At 38.5% G+C, this 23,755-nt stretch overlaps 1 protein-coding gene across 2 annotated transcripts in view; it reads right to left on the reverse strand.

Moving 5' to 3' along the window:
* Positions 1-640: 640 nt before the first annotated feature.
* LOC145450075 (cohesin subunit SA-2-like) overlaps positions 641-23,755 on the reverse strand; it is a 29,646-nt gene continuing 6,531 nt past the window's right edge. The window contains exons 9-28 of one of the 2 annotated variants that reach the window (XM_080328558.1): positions 23,466-23,644; positions 20,858-21,083; positions 19,143-19,364; positions 18,649-18,821; positions 17,537-17,750; positions 15,886-16,059; positions 15,031-15,219; positions 12,726-12,903; positions 10,831-10,960; positions 10,452-10,554; positions 9,419-9,567; positions 8,268-8,399; positions 8,153-8,208; positions 6,969-7,048; positions 5,518-5,631; positions 5,388-5,458; positions 2,703-4,409; positions 1,732-1,799; positions 1,226-1,392; positions 641-850 (exon numbers count right to left, since the gene is read on the reverse strand). In XM_080328558.1, the coding sequence (XP_080184684.1) occupies positions 836-850; positions 1,226-1,392; positions 1,732-1,799; positions 2,703-4,409; positions 5,388-5,458; positions 5,518-5,631; positions 6,969-7,048; positions 8,153-8,208; positions 8,268-8,399; positions 9,419-9,567; positions 10,452-10,554; positions 10,831-10,960; positions 12,726-12,903; positions 15,031-15,219; positions 15,886-16,059; positions 17,537-17,750; positions 18,649-18,821; positions 19,143-19,364; positions 20,858-21,083; positions 23,466-23,644 (4,347 nt within the window). In that variant the 3' untranslated portion in view covers positions 641-835. The remainder of the gene's footprint in view (positions 851-1,225; positions 1,393-1,731; positions 1,800-2,702; positions 4,410-5,387; positions 5,459-5,517; positions 5,632-6,968; positions 7,049-8,152; positions 8,209-8,267; positions 8,400-9,418; positions 9,568-10,451; positions 10,555-10,830; positions 10,961-12,725; positions 12,904-15,030; positions 15,220-15,885; positions 16,060-17,536; positions 17,751-18,648; positions 18,822-19,142; positions 19,365-20,857; positions 21,084-23,465; positions 23,645-23,755) is intronic. The other variant, XM_080328564.1, reaches the window with a different exon arrangement.

The raw sequence follows: 23,755 nt of genomic DNA on the forward strand, positions 1-23,755 counted from the left end.
ACTTTTAGTTTCACTATATACGTGGACACAAGCAAATCTCAGGGCTCACTGCGATTATTTACGTCCCACTTTCCATTTGGCCAAAGGAAATTTTATAAAGGCTATTTTTTACCATCTTGCCGAGAGCGAAGATTGATAAAATTGGTATCAATCGAAAGCTACCGCAATACTGAATGCGAAAATATAAATTTTGTTTCGCTCGTGGTCCTGGAACCCACCGAATCATCAGCTTCGAATATCGCATTCTAACGGAGTTGGGCATCGTGACGCCGGTCTGATAATCCGACACATATTGTTCCCAACTCGTACACGTTGGAAGATATGCAAGGGTGTCTTTGCCATAAATTTGTTACTTTTTTGCTTCATTAAAATATTTGGAAGACGAATAGAAGTAACAGCAGATTCTTCCAAAATCTCTGTCTCATGCTGGCAACGTAGAAGCAGGGAATACACGAAGAGTTGTTGTTCACTGTCTATTTGTCCATTGTATTTCTATACTTCTACATAATGAAGATAATGCTGATGTAATATTTTTTCTCACAAAAATCACCTTCCGTGTAGTACTGCAACAACGTTATCTCTTGTAACGCCGTGCAACAGCAACACACATCCACTAACCCTCACAATCAACCACCACGCATTTCTACAAATCTTTTATTGCAAGAACGTAAATGGGACCAACACAAATACAAGGCGGAAACACCACTGAACAAAAGAACAGCCGAATAAACTGCGTTAAACTAGAAACTCCTTCATCATAGGCAGCGAACGGTCACAGATCAACATAATCTCTCAGGACCTTTGTGTAACGAACATCACTGGGTCGATAAACATTTCAATTTCCGTAGAACTAAAAAGAATAAGAGAATTTGTTAAGCAAATATAAGAGCAATGGAGGTCGGTAACGAAGTACTTGCACTACTAGATCAGGTTATGTTTAGGCCACTTCCACTTGTACTTGCCACTCTTGCTAGTTTTCAGGCGAAACCACCAACTTTTTACACTTTGGTGTTGAAAACTAGATGAGGGTTTTGTGCTAGGTACTTCAACCAAATTTACTATTAGAACCAACTTGTAACTTTTCAAACTCGCTACTTCTTCGAGTACAAATCGGGGAGTTAATTCAAATTGAACAGACTAATACGCATCTATGATTCCAAACGTATTTTCAATATACTGATCGACAAATGATCCATAATTGTACAATGTACTAGACAGCATTCACCTGTTGTTGTCCTTGAATGTTGTGTTGCATCGGGGACTGCATCTGCATCTGTTGATATTGCTGAGGCTGGTAGATCATCTGCTGTTGCTGAGGCACGACATATTGCTGTTGAGCCTGCTGGGAAGTGCCCGGCATTTGCTGCTGTTGGTAGCTTGCCTGGTGGTAACCTGTTACGAAGATGTGAGAGTTGGATTTTCGCTTAATGGACAATATTAGGCATGCAAAATTTGATATTTTGGTATCAAAAAACTATTGAGATAGGAGTGGTGTACAAATAAAAAACTACTCGTGTAAATGAAGCAAGTATTGGAAACCTACTTGAGTACTACAGAATAGTAGAAGTACTTCATTACTAGGGCTGGACAAAATGATTTGGATAATCGAGTATTAATTATAATGATAATGATTTGTGTCAAGTGATGATGATGATTATTCCCAGTGCTGAAATGATGCTTGTAAGGACAAATTTGCAAATCGATACATGTCGAAAGAAAAAAGTCCCATACCCGCGTGCATTGGCGACTGCATGTGGTGGTTTGGTGACTGTAAAGCCGCGCCCATCAAGTTCGGTTGTCTGCAAACAAAAAAAAGTAGCCTCAAAAATAGTAAACTGAAAGCCTACATTACAGGATTAGAAAATAGAGGCTTAATTGAGCGTGTGACATCGCCATATACATTTGCCAACCCTAAATTCGATTAGGTCTTATAGTTACGCGATATATGGGGTTGAATTCAGAAGGTAGAAATCTCCACTCTACACAATATACAATTAAATAATATATTCCTATTGATGTGACCAGAATATTTTTTACTGCTAAGTCAAGTCATCTATTTCATCTACATCTATTTCTATGTTATAATTTTGATTCCAATATAATTTCTGAATTTAGGAAGAAAAAAAGGGAGTAGCAATAATTCTATTTCATATTTAATTAGGAAACAAACTGTGTACCTATTATGTTACTTGTAACTAGTTTGGAAAAAATATTTGGGTAGCCAGAATTCTAATCTAATTCGATAAACCTGTGTAGCTATAATTCGAATTATGATTTTGTTAGAAAAAAAAAACTGATGTAGTTCCAATTTTAATTCTTTATCTAGTTCCGAAAAGATAATTGTGCAGCTATAATTCTAATCTAATTCAGAAAAAATAACTGTGTAGCTATAATTCTAATTCTAATCCAGTTCAGAAAGAATAACTGTGCAGCTATAATTCTAACTTATCAAATTTTGAAAAAATGATGTGTACCCATAATTCTAATTCTAATCTCGTTCAGATAAGATAACTGTGTAGATATAATTCTAATTCTCATCTAATGTGAAAAAAAACTGAGTTACCATAATTATAATCTAATGTGGAAACAAACTGCATAGCTATAATTCTAATTTTAATCGAACTTGGAAAAAACTGAACTGAAAAACACAAAAAGTTGCTAATCTCGGCAAGCTAACACAGACTACAACACAAAATCTCAACCTTTTCTTAACCACTTTCTTCTTCTCCCTGAATCCAAACATAGCTGCGAAATTGTCGTCTCCATCATCGTCACTAGACAAGGGAGAGAGATATGAGTCGTTCTTCTGATTCGAAACCGCATCAGAGAAATTATCGTCAGATTCGTCCTCGGACATAAAATCCTGGATGCGCTGGCTGGGCGGCTTTTGACTGTCCTGACTGTGAATCTCCCTGATTACGTCCGCGAACGCCCCGAATTTTTCAGACACATCAAATCGTTTAGTGACTTCACCGCTTTTTCCCCCTTTTTCCAAGAAATCTACGTTGTCGACGTCTGAAATATGAGTGTACGCGGTGGCCGTACTCTTTTGGGTCTCTACGTCTAATTCTGGGGCTATTTCGGCATCACCACCTCCGATATCAGACACGTTTTTGCGGAAAGCTCCTGCTATTTTTGCAAACGGGTTTACAGAGAGCCCCTCGGATTGACTCGCTTCGCTAATTTCCGATAAAGTCTCGAAATTTGTGTCTTCCACACTCATATTTTCATCAAAAATGTCTCCGGAAGGCTTTCCCTTCGATTTTACACCATTTGACACTTTTTCGTCCAGTTTCTTTTGATTCGGAGAAAATTGAAAATCCCCAGTAAATTGGCTGCTGTCGTCATGCACGCGAGACCCTTCGATATCTTCCTTCGCGTCCTGCCACTTTTGCATCACCTCCTCGTCGATGGTTATATCTTCGAACGTGACGTCACAGTCCGAAACCTGAGCGATTCTCTTCAAAATGTCGGAAAAATTACTTTCATTGCCAGGGTCTCGACTTGTAGCGGCCGCAGTTAAGTCTACGTTCAAAGTTTTGGGTTCATCATCATCAGAAGAAGCTTCCTTGTAGGACACATCCGCTTTTCTCTTGCGCGTCTGGTAAGGGGAGGCAGTTTTCTTGTTTTTAGGGGCGCGATTTTGTTTTCCGGCCTTGAAGGATAATTTTGGTGTATGTTTCTTCACCTTTGAGCTGGAAGACGATGAATTCCCACCACTGTCTGACGTAGAAGATGATTTCCCTTTCGTGTTTGTGGATGATGATTTCCCACCCTTTGTAGTTGAAGGTAATTTTGTCACTTTTTGACGGGATTTCCAGTTCTTTTCCTTATTAAACTGTACGTGGGCGACCGCGTCATAAAATTCTTCATTGTCATCCTCTGTAGACTCTCCATTTTCATTATTATCCACATTTTCCGTAAGTTTCTTTCCTGCTTTACCAGTTTTAGCGATCCTTTGAGACTTTCTCTGCGGAGATTTCGTCATATCCTTATTGCCATCTGTGTAGTAGTCATCAGTTTGCGAAAGCTGTTCTCTCACATCTTGAGAAGTTAAATCGCCTTCGATACGCCCTTCCCCCTCAAAACCGCACACAATTTCTTCGTGTAGATTAAGCAAGGTGTCGGTTTTGGAAGTGCTTCCGCTAAACTCAGGGCTGAACTCGTCTATATTATTATCCAAATCGGAAACGGCACTGCTGTTCTGATCTGCAAAGTCGTATTTCCTGTTTTTCCTCTCAAAATCTTTGACGCTCGCTTTTCTCATCCTGTCGCTGATGTCGTCCACCTTCCCGCCTGTCTCCTCCGTCTCGAATATGGACGATAACAGAGAAGTGCTTCGCGAACGGGTGGTTCTGGACTGAAGCTTCGCTGTCGCTAACCAAGATTCGAGCCTTTTCTTTTTCTCGCTGAAAGATAGCTCAAATTCGGTTTTATTGCCGAGATGAAAATCTTGTTTGCTACAGGGCAAGACTATAATTCAAAAGCAAGGAATTTGAAAATTGTAGAGAAATAACGGGAAAAACTTCACAACTTATATAAATCCACGTAAAATTTAGAGCCAGCTTTTCAACCCTTATACTTTGATGCCTGGTAAAGTTTCAAAACAAATTTAATCTTTGATAATCAAAATCAACCCAAAAATTAACCACGAAAAATATACGCCTCTAAAAAGGAGGAGCCTTCAATCCAATTGACAAATTTGCTGTCTTTTTGATACTACACCTGTTATATGGTACACCAGAGGTCATATTCTTAGAATCCAGTATCGTTACAAACAGGGTTATAAAGACTGAGTCGCGATTGTTTGGTGACTTGAATTGACTCGAGTCATTTTTTCAAATATGTAAAATGACTCGACTCGAGTCAATTCCTCTGCTGACTCGACTGTGCATGACTCGGACCAAGTCAAATGACTAGAGACTAGGACGGCCAAGACCGACATTTCATTATAACAGGAAGAAGAATAGTAAAGTCACCACATGATTGCTATTTCGTCTGTCAGTCCTGATACTTGGAAAATAGGGCCCTGAAACAGTCAAGATTGAAGAAAATTACCATATTATGAACGAATAGAGATGGAAAAGTGGGCTCGGACATGACTAGACTTATCTTGGGTCCAAACTATAAAGGTGAGATCGACTTGCGAATTGGAGCCTCGTGATTTGGTTACAACCCTGGTCACAAATAATAACCCACGACAAATTTTACCCAAAATGGACTCATTAGTAAAGTGTTACAAAATCTATATTATGCTGGAGAAAATACCTTCAAAATTTCTAAATCCTAAATTTTTAAACAAATTTGATGCTTGTTATCTCTCCTCAATGGACAAAGTGCCCAACATCTTGTACTTTATAATTGAGATGTAAACTCGCAAGACTCACTGTTGATATCCCATGTCTTCCCGTCGCATTTGACGAGGCTGTATCACATCACGCGGTGCGGTAGACGCATGCTGCAATACGCAATACAAACGATAAAACCCACGCGATTCCAATGATTGCATTGACCCACCTGTGGGTTAATCGGAGTCATAGGCGCTGGACTCATGGCGGTAGCGGGGGTCATCGGGGTTCGGGGCCCATCTCCATCCAAATCTCCTTTCTTTCGTCTTGGCCTGCCACGACCCTGGGGTGAGAAATGTTGACGTTGGTCTTTATTATACCCAATAATCAGTGTTGGGATCAAGTCACAAGTCAATTCGAGTCATAGCACAATTTGACTTGTGTCGAATTTCCAAAGTTTGAGGCATGATTCAAACCATTGCATTTTGCAAGATGATTACAGTATAGAGCGATTTACTATCAATTATGAATCGAGTAACGAATTTCAAGTTAATTACACCTTAAACGGGGTGATGTAAAAATGAAAAAAATCCATGTGGCATTCCGCTTCACTAATAAAATGACTGCAAAATGCACTTTGAAGGTGTGTGGTTGGTTTAAAATTGGCTTTACAAATAGGACTTCAATGCCCCACGAATTAGCTACTTTATAAAATGCAGAGTAGGCACTAGGCAACCTCACAATTCTTTCATTATTTATTATAGAGCTACCTACTATAAATACTATTATTACAATTCAAAAATTTTGAAACAAAAATTCTTCTTGGAGGTACAAAATTTCAATATACAATTGAATAGTATAATCGTATTGAAACGAACCAGAATATTCTCGGCTGACACTCGTCAGGGGTAATCGTCAGCTACTAGTCGATAATTGGAAAGAACATTGTATATCAACAATATGACGTCACCAGCATGAAAATTCAAGTAAGAGAGCGTTCAATGTACTATTTTCAGATGGCACACGAATCGTTTTTGTTGACAAAGACTTGGCTGCTGTATTTTGATAAAAGTCGACTCCAAGGCACACAAATCAAAGTGTGAACGGCCCCCTCCCAACCACTCGAAATCTGTTACACAATTTCATTAGTGTGCCTTGAACTCGACTTTCATCAGAATATACCAGTCATGGCTGGGTCAACAAAAAGAGTTTGTTTGCAAAATTGTACATTGAACGCTCTCTTTCGAGATTTCATGCTAGTGACGTCATATTTTGTGATACGATTGTTGATATACAATGTTCTTTCCAATTCTCTACTAGTTGCTGACGATCACTGTATGACGAGTTTCGGCCAAAATATTCAGGTTCATTTCAATTTTCAATATCATTATACTATTCAATCTAAAATTTAGTATTTCAGGCTGTTCTTTTGACAATTTCGCTTACAAACGTGGCACGATCTTACCTCAAAACTACTCTATACTTCGCAAAACCCTAAGTGTCTGAAGTATTCCCTACAAAACTGCTGACCTACAAGTGGAAGTATTCTCAAAACAAAGCCGTTCAAGTTGTTCAAGATGTTAAAACCTAATTGGGTACTTGAAAATAGTGGCATTACTTCCTTGAAGGCCACCTCGGAATATAGGCCTACCCGTCTATACAACCACGGCAGAATATTACCTTGGACGATGGTTTGGCGTTGTCTACATCTTCTGCCCCTTGCACCAAAGAGTTTCTGTAAGTCACCAACGGGATCCAACCTGGTCGGAAAACAATTTAAAATAAACGAAAAACAGTTGGGCGAAGATTGTCGGTGATTCGAGTATCAATTTATTCCTTGCCATGCTATAAGAGTTAAATTCACCAAAAATTATAATTTCAATACTATTTTCCACTGTGGAAAGCTGTAGACCTAGATTGGTCGTGCAGCTACACACTGATGTTGTTCAAAAATTACTTTTTCATCTGGATTCCAAGGATTCAGTGATTAAATTGTTAGGCCATATAAAAAATACACTACACACCAAATTGGGCTCTATTTCAACTGGTAGATGAAAATTTTGAATTTACCAAAAAAAACTCTTCAAATTTTACTGTTGACCCGATGAAATGGTTGAGCTGCGTACAAAAACGATGCAGAACAAATTTTACGCAATTCCAACCTGTAGAAGCAAAGTTATCCAAGTTTTTCACCCATAATTCTGGGATTACTCACCGTCCTGGCAATTTTGAAAAAAAAAAATTTCAACTGCAATAACTTTGTTTCTATCGAGAATAAATTGGTAAGCATCGTTCTTTTGGACAACTTAAACAATTTTTAGGGCCTGACAGTGAAATTTGACAATTTTCTTCCAAGTTTTTTTACAATCAATTCAAAATTTTAAAAGTTACTACAAGTTAAAATCGAGCGAAATTTTGTGTGCAGCATTTTTCGGGCAAGCCAACAAATTAATCATCGGGTCCCTGGAATCCGAAAGAAAAAATATTTTTGAACAACCCTGGGACGCACATTCGTGGAAATTACAAATCTGTGAAGTCTTGACCATACCCATATCATTACCACGAAGTTCAATGAAATAGGTTTGGTCGAAAAATACTAAATTATCTTGAATGCGATGTACAACTGGCTTTACATCTACTTTGTGGTCACATAAAAGGTACATATATCAACTTCACACATCTACAATACAAGGGATACTCAAATACTTAGCGTCTAGTATTGGATTTAAAATGGAATTAATCGGCTATTCGATTTTGCCTAGATCTAGTGATCACGTTGACCGCATCTGACAAGCCACATTTTCAACAGAATAAAATCAGTGATCCCATCGACCACGCACGACAAAATTCATGCAAAGTCATACCTGCAGTCTGCATCTTTAACATGTGCGGCTTGATGTGCTTGTCCAAATAGCTGACGCTGCGATGCCCATACCGTTAATAACACTCGCTAATCGAAACCAACTGATAAGCACTCACACAGTCCTGCGATCTTGACGCATAAGCTTCGACGAGAACTCGCACAGTATGCTGAGAAAGCTGAGGTTTTCAGGAGGTACGGAGTCGCCCGCGTGATCGTCGGCACGCTTCAAAGCGAATAAGATGCCTTCTCTGTCACAGATTTAATATAAAAATTGTGGAGAGCTTCATTGAGGTACAAAACTTCAATATGTAATTGAATATCATACGTGTATCGATAAAAAAATATTAGGGCTTGTGAATGTAAATTACTTTCGATTTTTGATAACTAGATCTTCATTATTGTACGGTACTTATTACGAAGGTTGGACACAATGATTTGAGTAGTAAGAAATGATACTCAAGTACTGAAATTGTATGCTCCTTGGTAATACGACTCCATTTATCAACGACAATTGCGGTTTTGATAGTATTAAATACAGTATGGAATGCTGTAAAGCTGGATTAACGAAATCGCAGCATGCATAACATGTAGTACGAAGGCACACACTAGGGTTGTTAAAAAAATAGCTTTTATTTACAGATTGTCGCGGCTATTAGCAAAAATTATACTCAATCCAGGCTAGTAGAAGTGATGCTATCATAGCTTGATAATTTTGAATATACTATAAAACAAATTTTTAAAAAAGTTCAAATTTTAAATTCCAACCGGTAAAAGCGAAGTTATTGATGTTCAAAAATCATGGATTTGAAAGAAAATAGTATTTACTGTGGGTAGTCCGTGAATTATTAATGAAAAACATGAATAACTTCATTTTTACGAGCTGGAATTGATTCTAATTTGGTTTGCACGGTTTCTGTAGACAACGTAACAATTTCATGGGGTTAGCCAATAAAATTTGAAAAAAATCTTTATGAAAAATTCAAAATTTTTGAAGTCTAATAGCTTCACTTCTACTTGATGGAATTGAGCCAAATTTGGTGCGCAATGTTTTTTTTTAGCAAACATAACAGTTTCATCTAATAGCCGTAAATATTTGAAAAAAAAAAACTACACACATTAGTGGAAATGACATACTAGTAAAGTCGTGATCAACATACAGCATTGTCACAAAATGCAATGGAATAAGTATGGTCAAATTTTACCAAATAATTGGTTGGCCCGATATCCTGCCTCATAACCTCCTCAAAACCAAATAAAAGCCACATACTTGTGCAACGCGGCCACGGCGTCCCGGCACTTGACCTGGTCCAGCCCGAAAGTCAGGGACAGCCTGCGGGCCAGTTCCTTCATGTGGCCGTACTCCTGCGAGCTGTGGTCCATTTTACCGCCGTGCAGTCGTAACGTCTCGCGGAACAGCTGAAAGAGATTGATATTTACTTGTCAGAATTAAACTATGTCACAGCTATGTCAAAAAAGTAAAAATTTTGTCAAAATTGTTGCGCAAGGTCAAAAATTTTTATGCATCCAGCATTTCGTTTGTGTCGTAGATGTTTGCACTGTCTGTGAACTTATCATTTGATATTATACAGCTTATAGTATAGACTTTATAAGCCTACCGTTGCAGATGGCCCATTATCTGCTCATTTGCGAATCATAAACATTCAAATTAAACAAATAGGTTGACATGGTGCTATGCTCAACGACCGCAATATCATAACTGAGGTAAGACTGAGTGGGCATTGCATGGTTCTTATATCAAGAAGCGCATGATGAAAAATTGTGATGTAGACAACATTGCCAGAATGAAGCAGCACGGTTTGTCAAGCCAACAGCCGCTGCTGTTGAACGTTCTTCCTTTATTCTGGGCAAGCTACTTAGTAAGGACAGACACTTTCTACCCGAGAATGTAGGAAAGTATCTTTCGTTGAACTAAATTTTTTTTTTAATTATCTCTACCATTGTGCGCGATGTAACTAATGGAATTCTTCACAGGTCCAGATTTCGTTAAAATAAAGTTTTTTGTGTAAAAAGTTGTCAGTTGAACGGTTTTTCAGGCCAAACTACTTCATAAGGACAGACAGTTCCAACCAGAAACAAAGATAAGTAGTACAATTCTAACACTATGTGCGAAAACATCTAATTTACGTACAAGAGGTCAAAATTTTGTAAAAATCAATTTTTTTATGATCAAAATCTTCCCGTTTTTTAGTAAAATAAAATTGCTCAAGCAATTAGTGATAACAAAATACTCGACTTGAAGTCAAAAACTGCCTTGCGTTTCATGCGAATGCACATCTCACCGTCATAAGCGCAAGCCCCAGCGTCTGCGCACAAGCCATCTTGTTTGCGTGTCTCGTTTTGCTGATTGTCTCCTTTATGATGTCTCCATAATCGGGATAAAATCTGCGAAACATAGTAAGCCACATAGCAACACGCTATTTACACACGGTCAGCAACGGTTAATTACACAAGCTCACTGTGATTTCAAAAGACATTGCCTTTCATTTACCAAGGAGCGGAGTAATATCATCACATCAAAATAAAACCAAACTTATGCTGACTATGCCTTTGTACTAAATCTCATATTTTCTACAACATTTGCTCGTAATCGAGCGAAAAAAAAGCACGGTATACTTCTAATTGTGTAGCCTCAACGGTTACCCTGGTCGGCGGAGTTACCTGATGTATTGCTGGAAGACGGAAGCAGCCAGACGTATCTCGATCATGTTGAACGTGAAGAGCTTGCAAATAGCAGCCAGTAACGACCTGCGATGATGCAGCGCGTCGATTTTAGCTGTGTCCTCCTCGTCTGCGATTATTACCGTTAAAAATGAGTAGAAATATTGAAAAAAAGTTTAATGATGAAAAATTTCAGTTACGAAATGAAACATTTTTAAAAACGCACACAAACTTAACTACCTTAGTCGTCTGCAGTAGTAGGTAAGGTTTAAAAAACAGCGAGAAAAATGACATCAAAAAAATTTTGAAAGAAAATACAAAAAAATAAATAATTTTAATAAAGAATTACTTAAAAAAAAAAGCTATACCCTTGTCGCATGTGCCAATTAAGATAACGAATAAGTAATTAAAATAGTTAAATATGATTTTAAAAAGAAGTTGAATGAGTAAGTTAAAAATAAACAGGGTTGAAATGGCTCGAGTCATTTTCTCAAAATACGGAAATGACTTGTATTGACTCGACTTGGACACGAGTCATTGCGCATGACTCGAACCTCATGGCCCATGACTCGAGACTCAGACGACCAAGACCGACATTTCAATGTAATTTGGAAGAATAGTAAAGGGACCGCACTATTGGGATTCCGTCTATTGGTACTGGGGTCAGTACATTTCAGGTGCTCCATGCTCGAAACGTCATGAAAATTGGCGTGATTACAGAGCTTTGTTTTCTGATTTCAGAAAAACAAATTTCATCAAAAAAGGTCGACTAGAACCGAAGGTATGACTGTCCAAAAATTGATATTTTTGTGATCGCTCAAGCGGAAAAAATGGCAGAAATATATACATGCAACTTAAATTTGCCATAATTGGATTAAATTAAGGCTGTTGAGGGCGAAACTTTCACACTTGGTCATTTATAGCACACTTAATGTATTTTCACCTTCTTTGACACCTGGGGTCGCCTAGTTTGACCTTTGAACCCATGCTTTTACTTATAACTTTTGAAGTCACTCATGCATGACGTCAGTTTTAATTGCAGATATCTCATGGCTAACAGGTGGTATCATCAAGTGTAAGTTATCATTGGAAAGCTCTTGGAAAGCACTTTCAAAATCAACAATAAAATTAGTGGATATTTCATCGTCACATTAGAACAATTTTTTGTGGACAAGTGTTGAAAAAATTGTTGAATTTCGAAATATCCAATATCCAGTAATTTTATTGTTGAATTTGATAGTCCTTGTTAAGAGCTTTCAAATAACACCTTACACTTGATGACACCTCCTCTTAGCCAAAATAGATTTGCAATTAAAAACGACGTCATGTGTGAGCAATTTTTCAGGACATGAACAAAATCAAGGGGTTAAAGGTTGTACTATGCAACCCCAGGTGTCAAAGAAGGGGAAAAAGTATCAAGAACGATGTAAATGAACATGTGTGAAAGTGTCACCCTCAACGACCCTAATTTGACCAAAATATAGCAAATTTAAATTGCATGTGAAAATTTCTGACGTTTTTTCCGTTTGAGCGAGCACAAAAACAGCAATTTTTGAACGTCCACATCTTCGGCTGTACTTGACTGATTTTTATAAAATTTGTTTTTCTGAAATCAGAAAGAAAGGTTTTCCAGGCTTATCAATTTTCATAAAAATCTGAGATTGTGGGGGCACATTTTAAATTTTTCTGGAGCACCTGACATAATATTACCCACTGGTACTTGAAAATCCGACCAGAAACTGCTAAAATTGAGCAAAATTAGTATATTATAACCTACTTTTAACAAGTATGAAAAGCAAAACAAAAAAAATATTAAAAATAGATTTAAAAAAATCGAAAGCTATAAATTTAATGAAAAAATGGGAAAAACATTATTAAAAAACATGTATCCTCACCCTCTTCCTCTTCGTTGGGCAGCGTGAAGACGTACGAGTTTACAAAGTCGACCAGGTGATGCTGGAGGGCGTCCGAGGGCCGCAGCACGAGAGACACAAGCTGCGGCTTGGAATGGGCCAGTTGGGGCGCGAATATGATGATCAGGTCGCAGACGCCCATGTAGCAGGCCTCCTTCACCTAAGAAAAGAAGTGTTACAGGACTAATGTGATTCGAGATGAAGGATACAGGAATCATTTTTAAAAATACCGATATTAAAATAAGTTAATAAACTTTTTTGTTTTCACTACAATTGGTCACTTCTCACAACACAGAATAGCAAACAAAGCTGAGCATAATCACGATTTACAAAAATATATTCAGTTAGTGTATTACAGAGTCTATTACACAGGGTGGTTGTATGTCAATTCAGCTCGTAAAGAGTAATGCAACTAGACTTGAGTCAATCTGTGTATTGACTTGAGTCAATCTGTGTATTGACTCGGCATGTACTCGAGTGATTGCGTATGACCCCGACCAAGTCATATGACTCGAGACTCAGATGGCCAAGACCGACATTTCATTGTAATTTCGAAGAATAGTATCATAACCACACTGTTTATATTTCGTCTATTGTTACTTGAAAATGCGATCAGAAACTGCTAAAAGTGAGGAAAATTAGTATATTCTAAATACGAATCATTCGATATCACCAAACAGAGTTATAAAAAGTGGTTTTGACGAGACTTTAACTGGAAACTGAGCATTCAACGCAATGACTTGGACTCAAACCCGGGTCATAATACCATGACTCGGACTGACTTGGACTTGACTCTGTGGTCTGTAGCATTTTCAGGAAAAACAGAAATACATATGGACATTAAAATAACCCCATGAAGTATAAATGTTGGCATTAATCCATGTACAGCTCAATTACACCAAGCCGACATCCGCTATTGCTGCCAGTGTTCTGCGCCTGTGTTACATCTGGTCTGCCACGGCTGAGGACATATCAGTGAAAAACAGGCTACTGATACCAATAACCATACACATATCAGTACAACCTTCAAGACTCCAACCTAGATATCTCTGAGATATATATAGGTACGTTTTTGATTTAAATAGTAATTACGGTGAGTGGAGAGTAAAACTTTCTTGAAAAGTGAAATGTTCTGAAAATCGCAAATTCAATAATTCTACTTCTAATATAATTTAGTAAAAACCGTGTAGGCCCTACTTGAAACTCTAATTCTATTCGAAGTCAGGAAAAACTGTAGCTCTAATTCATTTTAGCAATCATTCTAATTCATTAAGTGTAATTTGAAAACACATCTATGTGCTGGGATGCAGTACGTAAAACTGTAATTCATATCTAATTTAGGAAAAAAAACTATCTACAATTCTATTTCTAATCTACGAAGAACTGTAACTTTACCTCTAATTTTAATCTAATTTGAGAATGAAATGTGGAGCTATCATTCTAATTTTAGTGGAGTATGGAAAAAAACTATGTACTTGAAACGCTAATTGTTGCCTAATTTGAAGGAAAAAACTAGCATCCATTGTACTTCTAGTGTCATTTGAAAAAAAAATGTTCTTAAAACTCTAGTTATAATCCAACTTGAAAAAAAAGCTGTAATTCTAATATTAATCTAATTTGAAAAAAATTGAAGCTCTAATCCTAATTTTAATCTAATTTAAGAAAAAAAAGTGCAGTAATTATTCAAATATTAGTAGAATTTCGAAAAAAAACTATGTACTTGAACCTATAATTATAATTTATTTTGAAACAAAATAGCTATCATTCTTAATCTAGTGTAATTTAGAAAGGAAAGGACGTAGTTTATTTTTGTCCTTGATGTTTTTGCGGCATATACACCGACTCATGATATACATACACACGATCTGCGCATATGCGCAGATGAGTGCATGATGTGCATATGCCGCATGGACAAGGAAGTGCAGATATAGCCTTTACGACTTTCTTAGTCATGCACCACCCCCTCCATGCTATCCCAGTAATGCATGAGCGCCAAGCAGGGAAGCCATGGATACCAGTGTTACTAATCAGGTCTTTGGTCTGACCCGGCCGGGAATCGAACCCACGACCTACCGATCAAGAAGCCGGACGCTTCACCATTACGCTATCTTGATCGAAAAAACTATGTACTTAAATCTCTAACCCTAATCTAATTTGGAAAAAAACTAGCTACCATACTAATTCGAATCTAATTTAGACAAAACTATAGCTCCAATTCTAATTTTAATCTAATTTGAAAAAAAATGCGTAGCTGCCATTCTAATTCGTAAAAGGCCTCTCTTAATACTTTTGGGTGCATGGAATGCGACAGTATGCGCTCCGATATCTCCATGAAGTCAGTGGCAGTCTGGCGCAGGCGCTGTATCGCGTCTTTGTGCTCCTGTAAACCGGACCGGCCCTCTTCGTCTTGCTGTAGTATGACCGCAAATACGAACATCAGGTCCACGTGCAGGAATCGGACGGCCTGCTCCAACATCTGCCAAAGGAGAGAAGTCGCAATGATATTAGTATCTCTCCGATAGTTACTGGCGCTTGAAAAATAAGGCCAGAAGCTGTCTCAAGGTCCCGAGTCAAAATCTCGCTTTTATAGCTTCGACTCGAGTCAAGTCGAGTCATTTTCAATTCACCACCGAGTCAAGCCCGAGTCCAAGATGAGTTAAAAATGTCTCATGTTTCGCGTTGTTTTAAATAATGACACTGAATGTATAGTATTTTCCTTGTAAATTAACCCTCAATTTCTCATAACCTAATTTAACACATCCACTTGGCATTAATGTAATTCACTGGTGTGTATTTATAAATAAAATTCGCCACGGAATGTAACTTTAAACTTTTGGGTCTGCCCGCCGACCTACTTTTTGCTTCTTATTTGGCACGCGTGGAAATATAATTGCCCACCCCTGGTGTACAGACATTTCCCATTCACGTGCTTATCAGAATGATTTAATAGGAATTAAACTTTACTTTTGTTGTAGATATTTCTAGTTCGAAATTTAAGTCAATTTCCATGTTTTGAATTCAGTAACTGTAATTCTAATCTAATCTGAAAAAAAACTGCAGCTCTAAATCTAACTGAATTTGGAAAATCTCAGCAAGCCACACATCGACCAAATCCGTCATTATGTCAAGCCCAAAAACTCACATCGTCAGGCACAACGGTTGGCTTGCTAAGATGCATTTTGACGATGGAAAATACGGGCTCAGTCAGGTTGCAAGACGTCAAATCGTTGTGCATGTACAAGCGAGTTAAACGCTTCAACGCCTGCACCACGTTATAGACTTCTTCGTCGTCGGCGCCAGTGGTAGCGTCAGCAGCCTGAATGCGAGAAGAGAACTCGTATTAGCAAAAGGGTCAGACAGCGTGTTTGTGGTGAAACACTCTACCTTGTTTTTACAGTATCGAATTAGTTTAGCAAAAGAGGTCACTGCTCACTCATGCCTTGTTTGAAAGAAGACATCTCTGTTGCCGTGATAATCACGTACTTATTCATACTAGGTATTATACGCTGTGTACTCCATAAGGAACTAACAAAAACTTGTCTCTTTTCACAAGGTAATCTCGTCTTCTCGATTATATACACGCACGGCTGCCTTGCTCTCGCCTAGCTTCGTGGTGCAGTTGGTTAGGCGTTGAACTTCTGAATCCAACGATATATTACTTATTGGTTTCACATCCCATTTAGGTCGTGTTATTCAGTTTTGAACATTGAAGCAAAATTTTTCGGAAGAAGCAACCAGAGCAAACCGGGTAAAGGAAATTTGTTATTTTTTCGGCCATATCAGTTTCATTTCACTTTGTGACAATGCACAGATACCACATGTCAACTAGGGCTGTTCAAAATAACTCTATTTTGTCAAATTTTACTAGCTACTTGTTAAAATTGTAAGGTTTTCCAAAAACACACTGCCATTTGTGTGCCTTGGAGTCGACTTTAACAAAATACACCAACCAAAACTCTGTCAACAAAAGGAGTTCGTGTACCATCTAAAAATAGTACATTGAACGCTCTCTCGTTCGAGATTTCATGCTGGTGACGTCGTATTTTGTGATACGATTGTTGATATAGGCCTACATTGTTCTTTCCGATTCTCTACTTGTTGCTGACGATTACCCCTGACGAGTGTCAGCCGAAAATATTCGGGTTCATTTCAATATGAATATACTATTCAATTAAACACGCTCTACACCAGATTTAACTCAATTCCAACCAGTACAAGCAGAGTTATTGGTGTTCAAAATGTTGGACTTGGACAAAACAGTTTTTACGGCGGCAAATTCTACCCACCGTAAATACTATGATTTGAAATCTAAAATTTTGAAAATCAATAACTTGGCTTCTATGGGTTGCAATTGAGCCAAATTTATTGCGCATAGTTTTTTCAGGCAAATTAACAAGTTAATGGGGTAGCCAGTCAAACTTGACAAATTTGTATATTTGTTTCATTAAATAAATTGAAAATGTTCTTCTACAATAACTCCGCTTCCACTGGTTGGAATCGATTCAAAATTATTGTGCAGTGTTTTTTTTAGGTAACCCAACAATTTTATCAAGTAGCCAGTCACATTTGGAAAAAAAACTATTTTGTGATGTGACCAATTGTGATTTAAGGCTTCCACAATGCAAAATAGTATCGGAACTATAAATCTCGTTGAAAAATTAATTCGTAGTGGCAAGGACTGGATATTTTCAGTACTCAGAGCCCTAGTTCTTATACGTCTCCGAGTAGGTCCAATAAAACAATATTCCTATCAAGTCTCTGTAAAGTTCCACGAAAAATCGCATCCAACTCACCGCGTCTTTAAATATGTCCAGGGCCAGGTTGAAATTTTCGGCCCACGAATCGATCACGGTCTGACGTCCGACCTGGGCTTTGGCCGACATGGTGTAATCATTGTCGCACAGGGAATGATACGTCATAGAAGCTTGCTCCAACAGGTCGATATCAGTATGCTTGTCGATGATGACAGCCAACTGACTCAGTAGGAGTTCCAAGTGTTTCTCCAGTCTACGAGGACAAAATTAGAATCTTGATTTTACGAAAAATTCAACCAAGAAGTCGATAAAGCCTCGATGTGACCAAATCTTCAATATTTTAGAAAAAAAAATTGGCAAAACCAATCATTTTGGAGTAATGTCAGAGTGGTAAAATCTAAAGGTGGAGTTAAAATTATTGATATTAACCATGGTTGCAATGACTTGAGTCATAAGTCAACTTGAGTTACGATTTTTGGTGACTCAGCTTGACTGGAACCATTTTTCAAAACACGTAAAATGACTCGACAGACACGAAACCTTGTGGCTTGGTTACAACCCTATTAACTTTATTATCGACTATAATATTAAAGGAAACTAAATAAAATCATTATATATACCATTTTATTATCATATAGTGATACAATATTATATATAATGTTACACTTGTGAATATTGTGTTAAATAAATTGATTTTAATCAATTTCAATCCAAATAACAAAGGAGTGGTAAAATCAAAACATTTGATAGTGACCGAAAAAGACCCCTAAAATCGAAATCCAAATTCTGTCCGCCACAAAACGCTAGGATTTTACCATATCGATGGTAGAACACTCAAAGACATCTGAATCTGAAAGCAAATTTTCACATCAAATGAAATCCAGAAAAACGTTCAGATTGAAGCTTATCGCTAAATCAAAGGTTCTCGATCATTTTGAGCTGCAGCATTTTCGGCTGAAAGTGTGGTTACACTGATGATAATATGAGTGTTGCTAATAGCTATACAACGTCCTTTGGAAATCTCAATTAGTTGATGACACAACACAAATACCGCCGATGGGTGCCCCTGGAAAATGTTAAGAGTTTATTTCAATATGAATGCCATCAATTGCCAACACGGGGTATAGGCATATGATAATATTACGGCGTACCTGCTCGACGTGTAAAGCTCCAGGTCGAAAAACCTTGGAATCTGCAGCAGCAGTGTGACTTTCTCCTTGTCGACCTGGTACTTGTTAAGCAGCGATGGCAAGGCGACTGCAAAGTGCTCCGTCAACCGCACCCTGTCCTCGATAACCGTTCTCTTGTCTCGAATCGGGAGTTTCTGTACAAAAAATTTGGGTAGAGTCAGTAATCATTACAAGCACGATGATTCGTCAACCCATTACTCCAGTTTTTTTAGTCCAAAAAACGGTTTATACTTTTTAAAAGACACTTAAGTCATTGATTTCTCAAAATCTGCAAAGTAGGCCAGGGGCCAGGGCATAAAAAGTTTGGGTATCCCAGGTTTATATACTTGTCATTGTGCCGTTAATTTTTAGTTTATGGATGATAGCGCAATCAAGCAGTATCACCCACCAAACTAAATATTCCTATTTATATTTATCAATTCTTCTGTATTAACAATGGATGACAAAACTCTCACCTTCGAATGGCCCTGCCGACCGGTGGGCGGGCACCCCTCCGCGGCCTGCTTGACGCTGCACACCATAATGTCGACTAGCGCGCTTTCTTGGCGCGTGTCCAGCTGGTCCCTGTCGTTGGCGGGTTCCTCCAGGAGCAGGTCGGACATACAGTCCCAGTCTTTCAACATGCCACCCGCCACGTCCCAGAGCGCGTCCACAAGGTACGTGGCGTGTTCGTGAAGCTGAAACGGACAGGACCAAGCTATATTTGGCTGACAACAGTTGCAGTTCAGAGACAAGAGCACATTTTGCACTCCAGTAAGCAATGTCAGCTTCTTAAATGGGTGGTGATGGAGCCAGACCTGTGCGAACTACTGCATTTTCGAAGTACGCAACTACAACTAAAACTATTCACTTTTCGGAATTTAATAACTCACACACCGACTCAAAACTTATTACTTGATTTGAAGATTACTACCTAATTTCAAATCAGATGAGTCACATACTCGACTCAAAGATTAATACTTGTTTCAAAGCTTAATAATTGATTCGAAGATTAATAGTAAATTTGACATCGAATGACTCAAACTCACACTCAAAGTTTAATACTTGATTCGAAGCTTAAAACTCTACTCAAAGATTAATACTTGACTTAAAGATTAATACCAAATTTAAGATCAAATGAGTCACATACTCGACTCAAAGATTAATACTTGTTTCAAAGCTTAATAATTGATTCGAAGATTAATAGTAAATTTGACATCGAATGACTCAAACTCACACTCAAAGTTTAATACTTGATTCGAAGCTTAAAACTCTACTCAAAGATTAATACTTGACTTAAAGATTAATACCAAATTTAAGATCAAATGAGTCACATACTCGACTCAAAGATTAATACTTGTTTCAAAGCTTAATAATTGATTCGAAGATTAATAGTAAATTTGACATCGAATGACTCAAACTCACACTCAAAGTTTAATACTTGATTCGAAGCTTAAAACTCTACTCAAAGATTAATACTTGACTTAAAGATCAATACCAAATTTAAGATCAAATGAGTCACATACTCGACTCAAAGTTTACTTGTTCTGAAGCTTAATACTAACTCATTCTCGATACTCGACTCAAGTAAATATTCAATTCCAAGGCTTAATACTAAAATTAAAATCGAATGAATTACGTGCTCAAATATTCGAGTCAAAGCTCACTACTTCATAAGTATAGAATGACTCGATTATGGTTATCGCTACTCAACAGGGTTGTAACCAAGTCGCAAGGTTCCGAGCCACAAGTCAATCTCAGTTTTATTGTCTTGACTCGAGTCAAGTCGAGTCATTTCCAATTCATCACCGACTCAAGTCCGAGTCCAAGTCATAATGTTAGCTGTTCCGTTTTGAGCTCAATCAGGTTCAACCCACTTTTTCAACTCTGTTTGAGTGATATAAAATTGCTCACATTCATAACATAGTAATTTTCCTCAGTCTTGACTGTTTCTGGCCCTATTTTTCAAGTTCCAGTCTGACTGATAGACGAAATACCAATCATGTGCCAACTTTACTATTCTTCGAAGTTACAATGAAATGCCGGTCTTAGCCGTCGTAGTCTCGAGTCATATGACGTGGTTCGAGTCATGTACATTGTACAATGACTTGAGTATATATCGAGTCGATACAAATTTTGACTCAATTCCAGTCCCCTAGTATAGAATTGAAATCAGCGCAAATCACTGTACCTCGCTTTCGATGAAAAACAGCACCAAGTCCGTGATAAGGGGCGCGTTGGGGCTTCTCCTGCGCCCTCTTTTCGTGTACCCGGGCGTCACTTCCTTGTTCGAGAACAGCTGCTTGTTCAGGAATTCCGCGGCCGCCACGGCAACGGGCCGGTGCACCGAGTAAACTAGCTGGTAAACGCTTTCCGCGTCCCCAGACGATAGCACAGGCGTGTCGTAACCGCAATGGCTGAAAAGAGAAGAAGGATTGACAGATGATTTGAAAGATGTTATCCAAATTTTTTCAGGATTCAAGATCCAAATTCAAGTCTAGAATTTTGACGCGACAGATGATATTTTTTCGAGTAATAGAGTTATACACCTCTTGATACTAAGATTGAATTGATCAGTCATAATTATAGTTTCAATACTATCACCCATAGGCGCCGAACGCTAATTTTCCTTAGGCATGCGAGTTCGATGACGTCACAAAGGAATGACGTCATGATCCGACGGAATTGATAATTAGGGATAATATAGCATCAATTCATGAGGGTTAAGTGCCTGCATAAATGCCGATTATGCAATATCTGCGTGTTAACCAACTTACGCGTATGATAAGCTTGTCAACGAGTCCGGAAGTGCTGTCAATTAGCGAGTCCCTGATCGCTAGCGAACAATTAAATACGCCGCTTATCAACGCGTTTCACGTAACCTCGGCGACGATTTGCGCAAGGCAAAATGTCAGAGTTGTTATGGAATCTGTTCTATAATGGCACCGATTTCAGGTTATTCAAACCTTTCCCGTCTTTTACAACTCAAGCCTTGACAGTTGACACACATCTTCTGATGGTTATGTTTAGGTATTAGCGGGATTCACTTACGCATGCACGGCGCACTCACAATCGCACATGTCTGCGGACATTCGATGTCATTCAGGTTAGCGATGTCGCTCTTTAATTACAATCGCTAACCAACAAACACCTAACGGCATTGTCACCAAGCCATCGAAAGAATTGAGCTAGCGCACGCTAGGCTCGAGAGATGGGAGCCAACGCATGCTCGGCTCTAGACGCGATAGTTAGCCAGCGATGATATCTTTCGTACCAGGCCTGTTGCAGATGCGATTGTGTAGGCAAGCGATAATATCGTGTGCGCCAATGCAGATGCGAATGTGCAGGCAGCGATGGCACCGGGCCTACTGCTGATGTGATTGTTCATCATGCTCAAGCGAGTGAAACTAGGCTTGTAGGAGACGCGATAAAGCAGGCAAGCGTCCCAAGCGATGATTGCCGAACGCACGGCAATCAATGACACAATTTCGCGATCATCTCAGCGGGAGATCGTGTCGCGTTACATTGTGCACAGACATATCTCGTTAATTGGCAACGCGCTTGTAGCTAATTGGCCGCGCGCAATGGGTTACCTCGCTCACATAAGCGGTAGCAGGTAATGGCGTAAACGGAAATACATTGCGATTCGTTCTAAATAACACAATCGGGGATTATGCCGATTCATGCCGAACCGAATTCTAGGCATGCCGCATGCCTAAAAAAATGTCTAGGCATGCCTGGCATGCCTTGCATGCCCAGGTTCGGCGCCTATGCTATCACCAACTGCGTAAGGTTATAAATAGGGCGATTTTGTTTACCTAAAAAACAGAAAATTTTGACCTAAAATATCAAAATTTTGAGACTTTGTTGACCTCTAAAAATTTAATTTTGACAGAATTTTGACCTCGTTTATGCAAATTAGCAGGGTTATATTGACTCGAGTCATTTTCTCAAAATAAGGAAATGACTCGACCCGAGTCAATTTGTGTATTGACTCAACTTGGACTCGAGTCATTGCGCATGACTCAAACCAAGTCATATGACTCGAGACTTAGACGGCCAATACCGGCATTTTATTGTAATTTCGAATAATAGTAGAGTCACCACACTATTGGTATTTCGTCTATTGGCAGGCCTACTGGTAACTTGCAAATGCGACCAGAAACTGCTCATAATGAGTAAAATTAGTAGCCTATATTATAAATGCAAACCATTCGATATCACCAAACAGAGTTATAAAAAGTGGGTTTCACAAGATTTTAATTGGAAACCGAGCAGTCAACACAATTACTTGGACTCGGACTCGAGTCATAATACCATGACTCGGACTCGACCCTCTGCCCGCTGACTTGGACTCGGACTTTACTCGGTGGGGAATTGAAAATGACTCGAGTCAAAACTATAAAAGTGAGATTGACTTGTGACTCGGAGCCATGTCCACCTTTTTATTTCATTTGACCGTTTATGATTCACAATGAGCAGATAACGGGCCATCTACAACGGTAGGCCTATAAAGTAGGCTACAAGATGTGAAATGATAAGTTCAACGACAGTGCAAAAAAATTTTGACTTTGTCAACAATTTTGACAATTTTTTTACCTAACGATACAATTTTGACGAATTATTGACTTTTTTGACATGCAAACGCTACAAGCGCAAACATAGTTTGGGAGTGCAATAAATATCACAATTATTTTGCAGCTAGGGTAGAGTATGCTATCAGGTTTAAAGAAGTTTAAGAAAACTGAAACTGAACAAGAGCTTCTAATTGACTTAACACATAACACAAAAAAACTCACTCCAATATCATAATCAGCAGCTTTACAGCCAGCACGGACACGTCATATTCCTTGTCCACAGTCATAGACACAATGCGGTCCTTGAATCGGCTGGTGAACAGCTTCAAGTCTTTGGTCATGTCTTCGTGTTGATAGAGTCCGTTCAGGGTTTGGAGACATTTCATGCGCACTTCCTTTTGCTGGGAAATAAATCCGGGATAACGAGTATGTTTCTATTAAGAGGGTGCTGAAAATAACTTTTTTACCAGATTCCAGGGATTCACTGTGTAAATGGCTAGGTTGCCTAAAAA

Source organism: Botryllus schlosseri, chromosome 1 (assembly GCF_051294905.1).
Source record: "Botryllus schlosseri isolate E-star chromosome 1, Bs_hap1, whole genome shotgun sequence".
Lineage (NCBI taxonomy): Eukaryota > Metazoa > Chordata > Ascidiacea > Stolidobranchia > Styelidae > Botryllus > Botryllus schlosseri.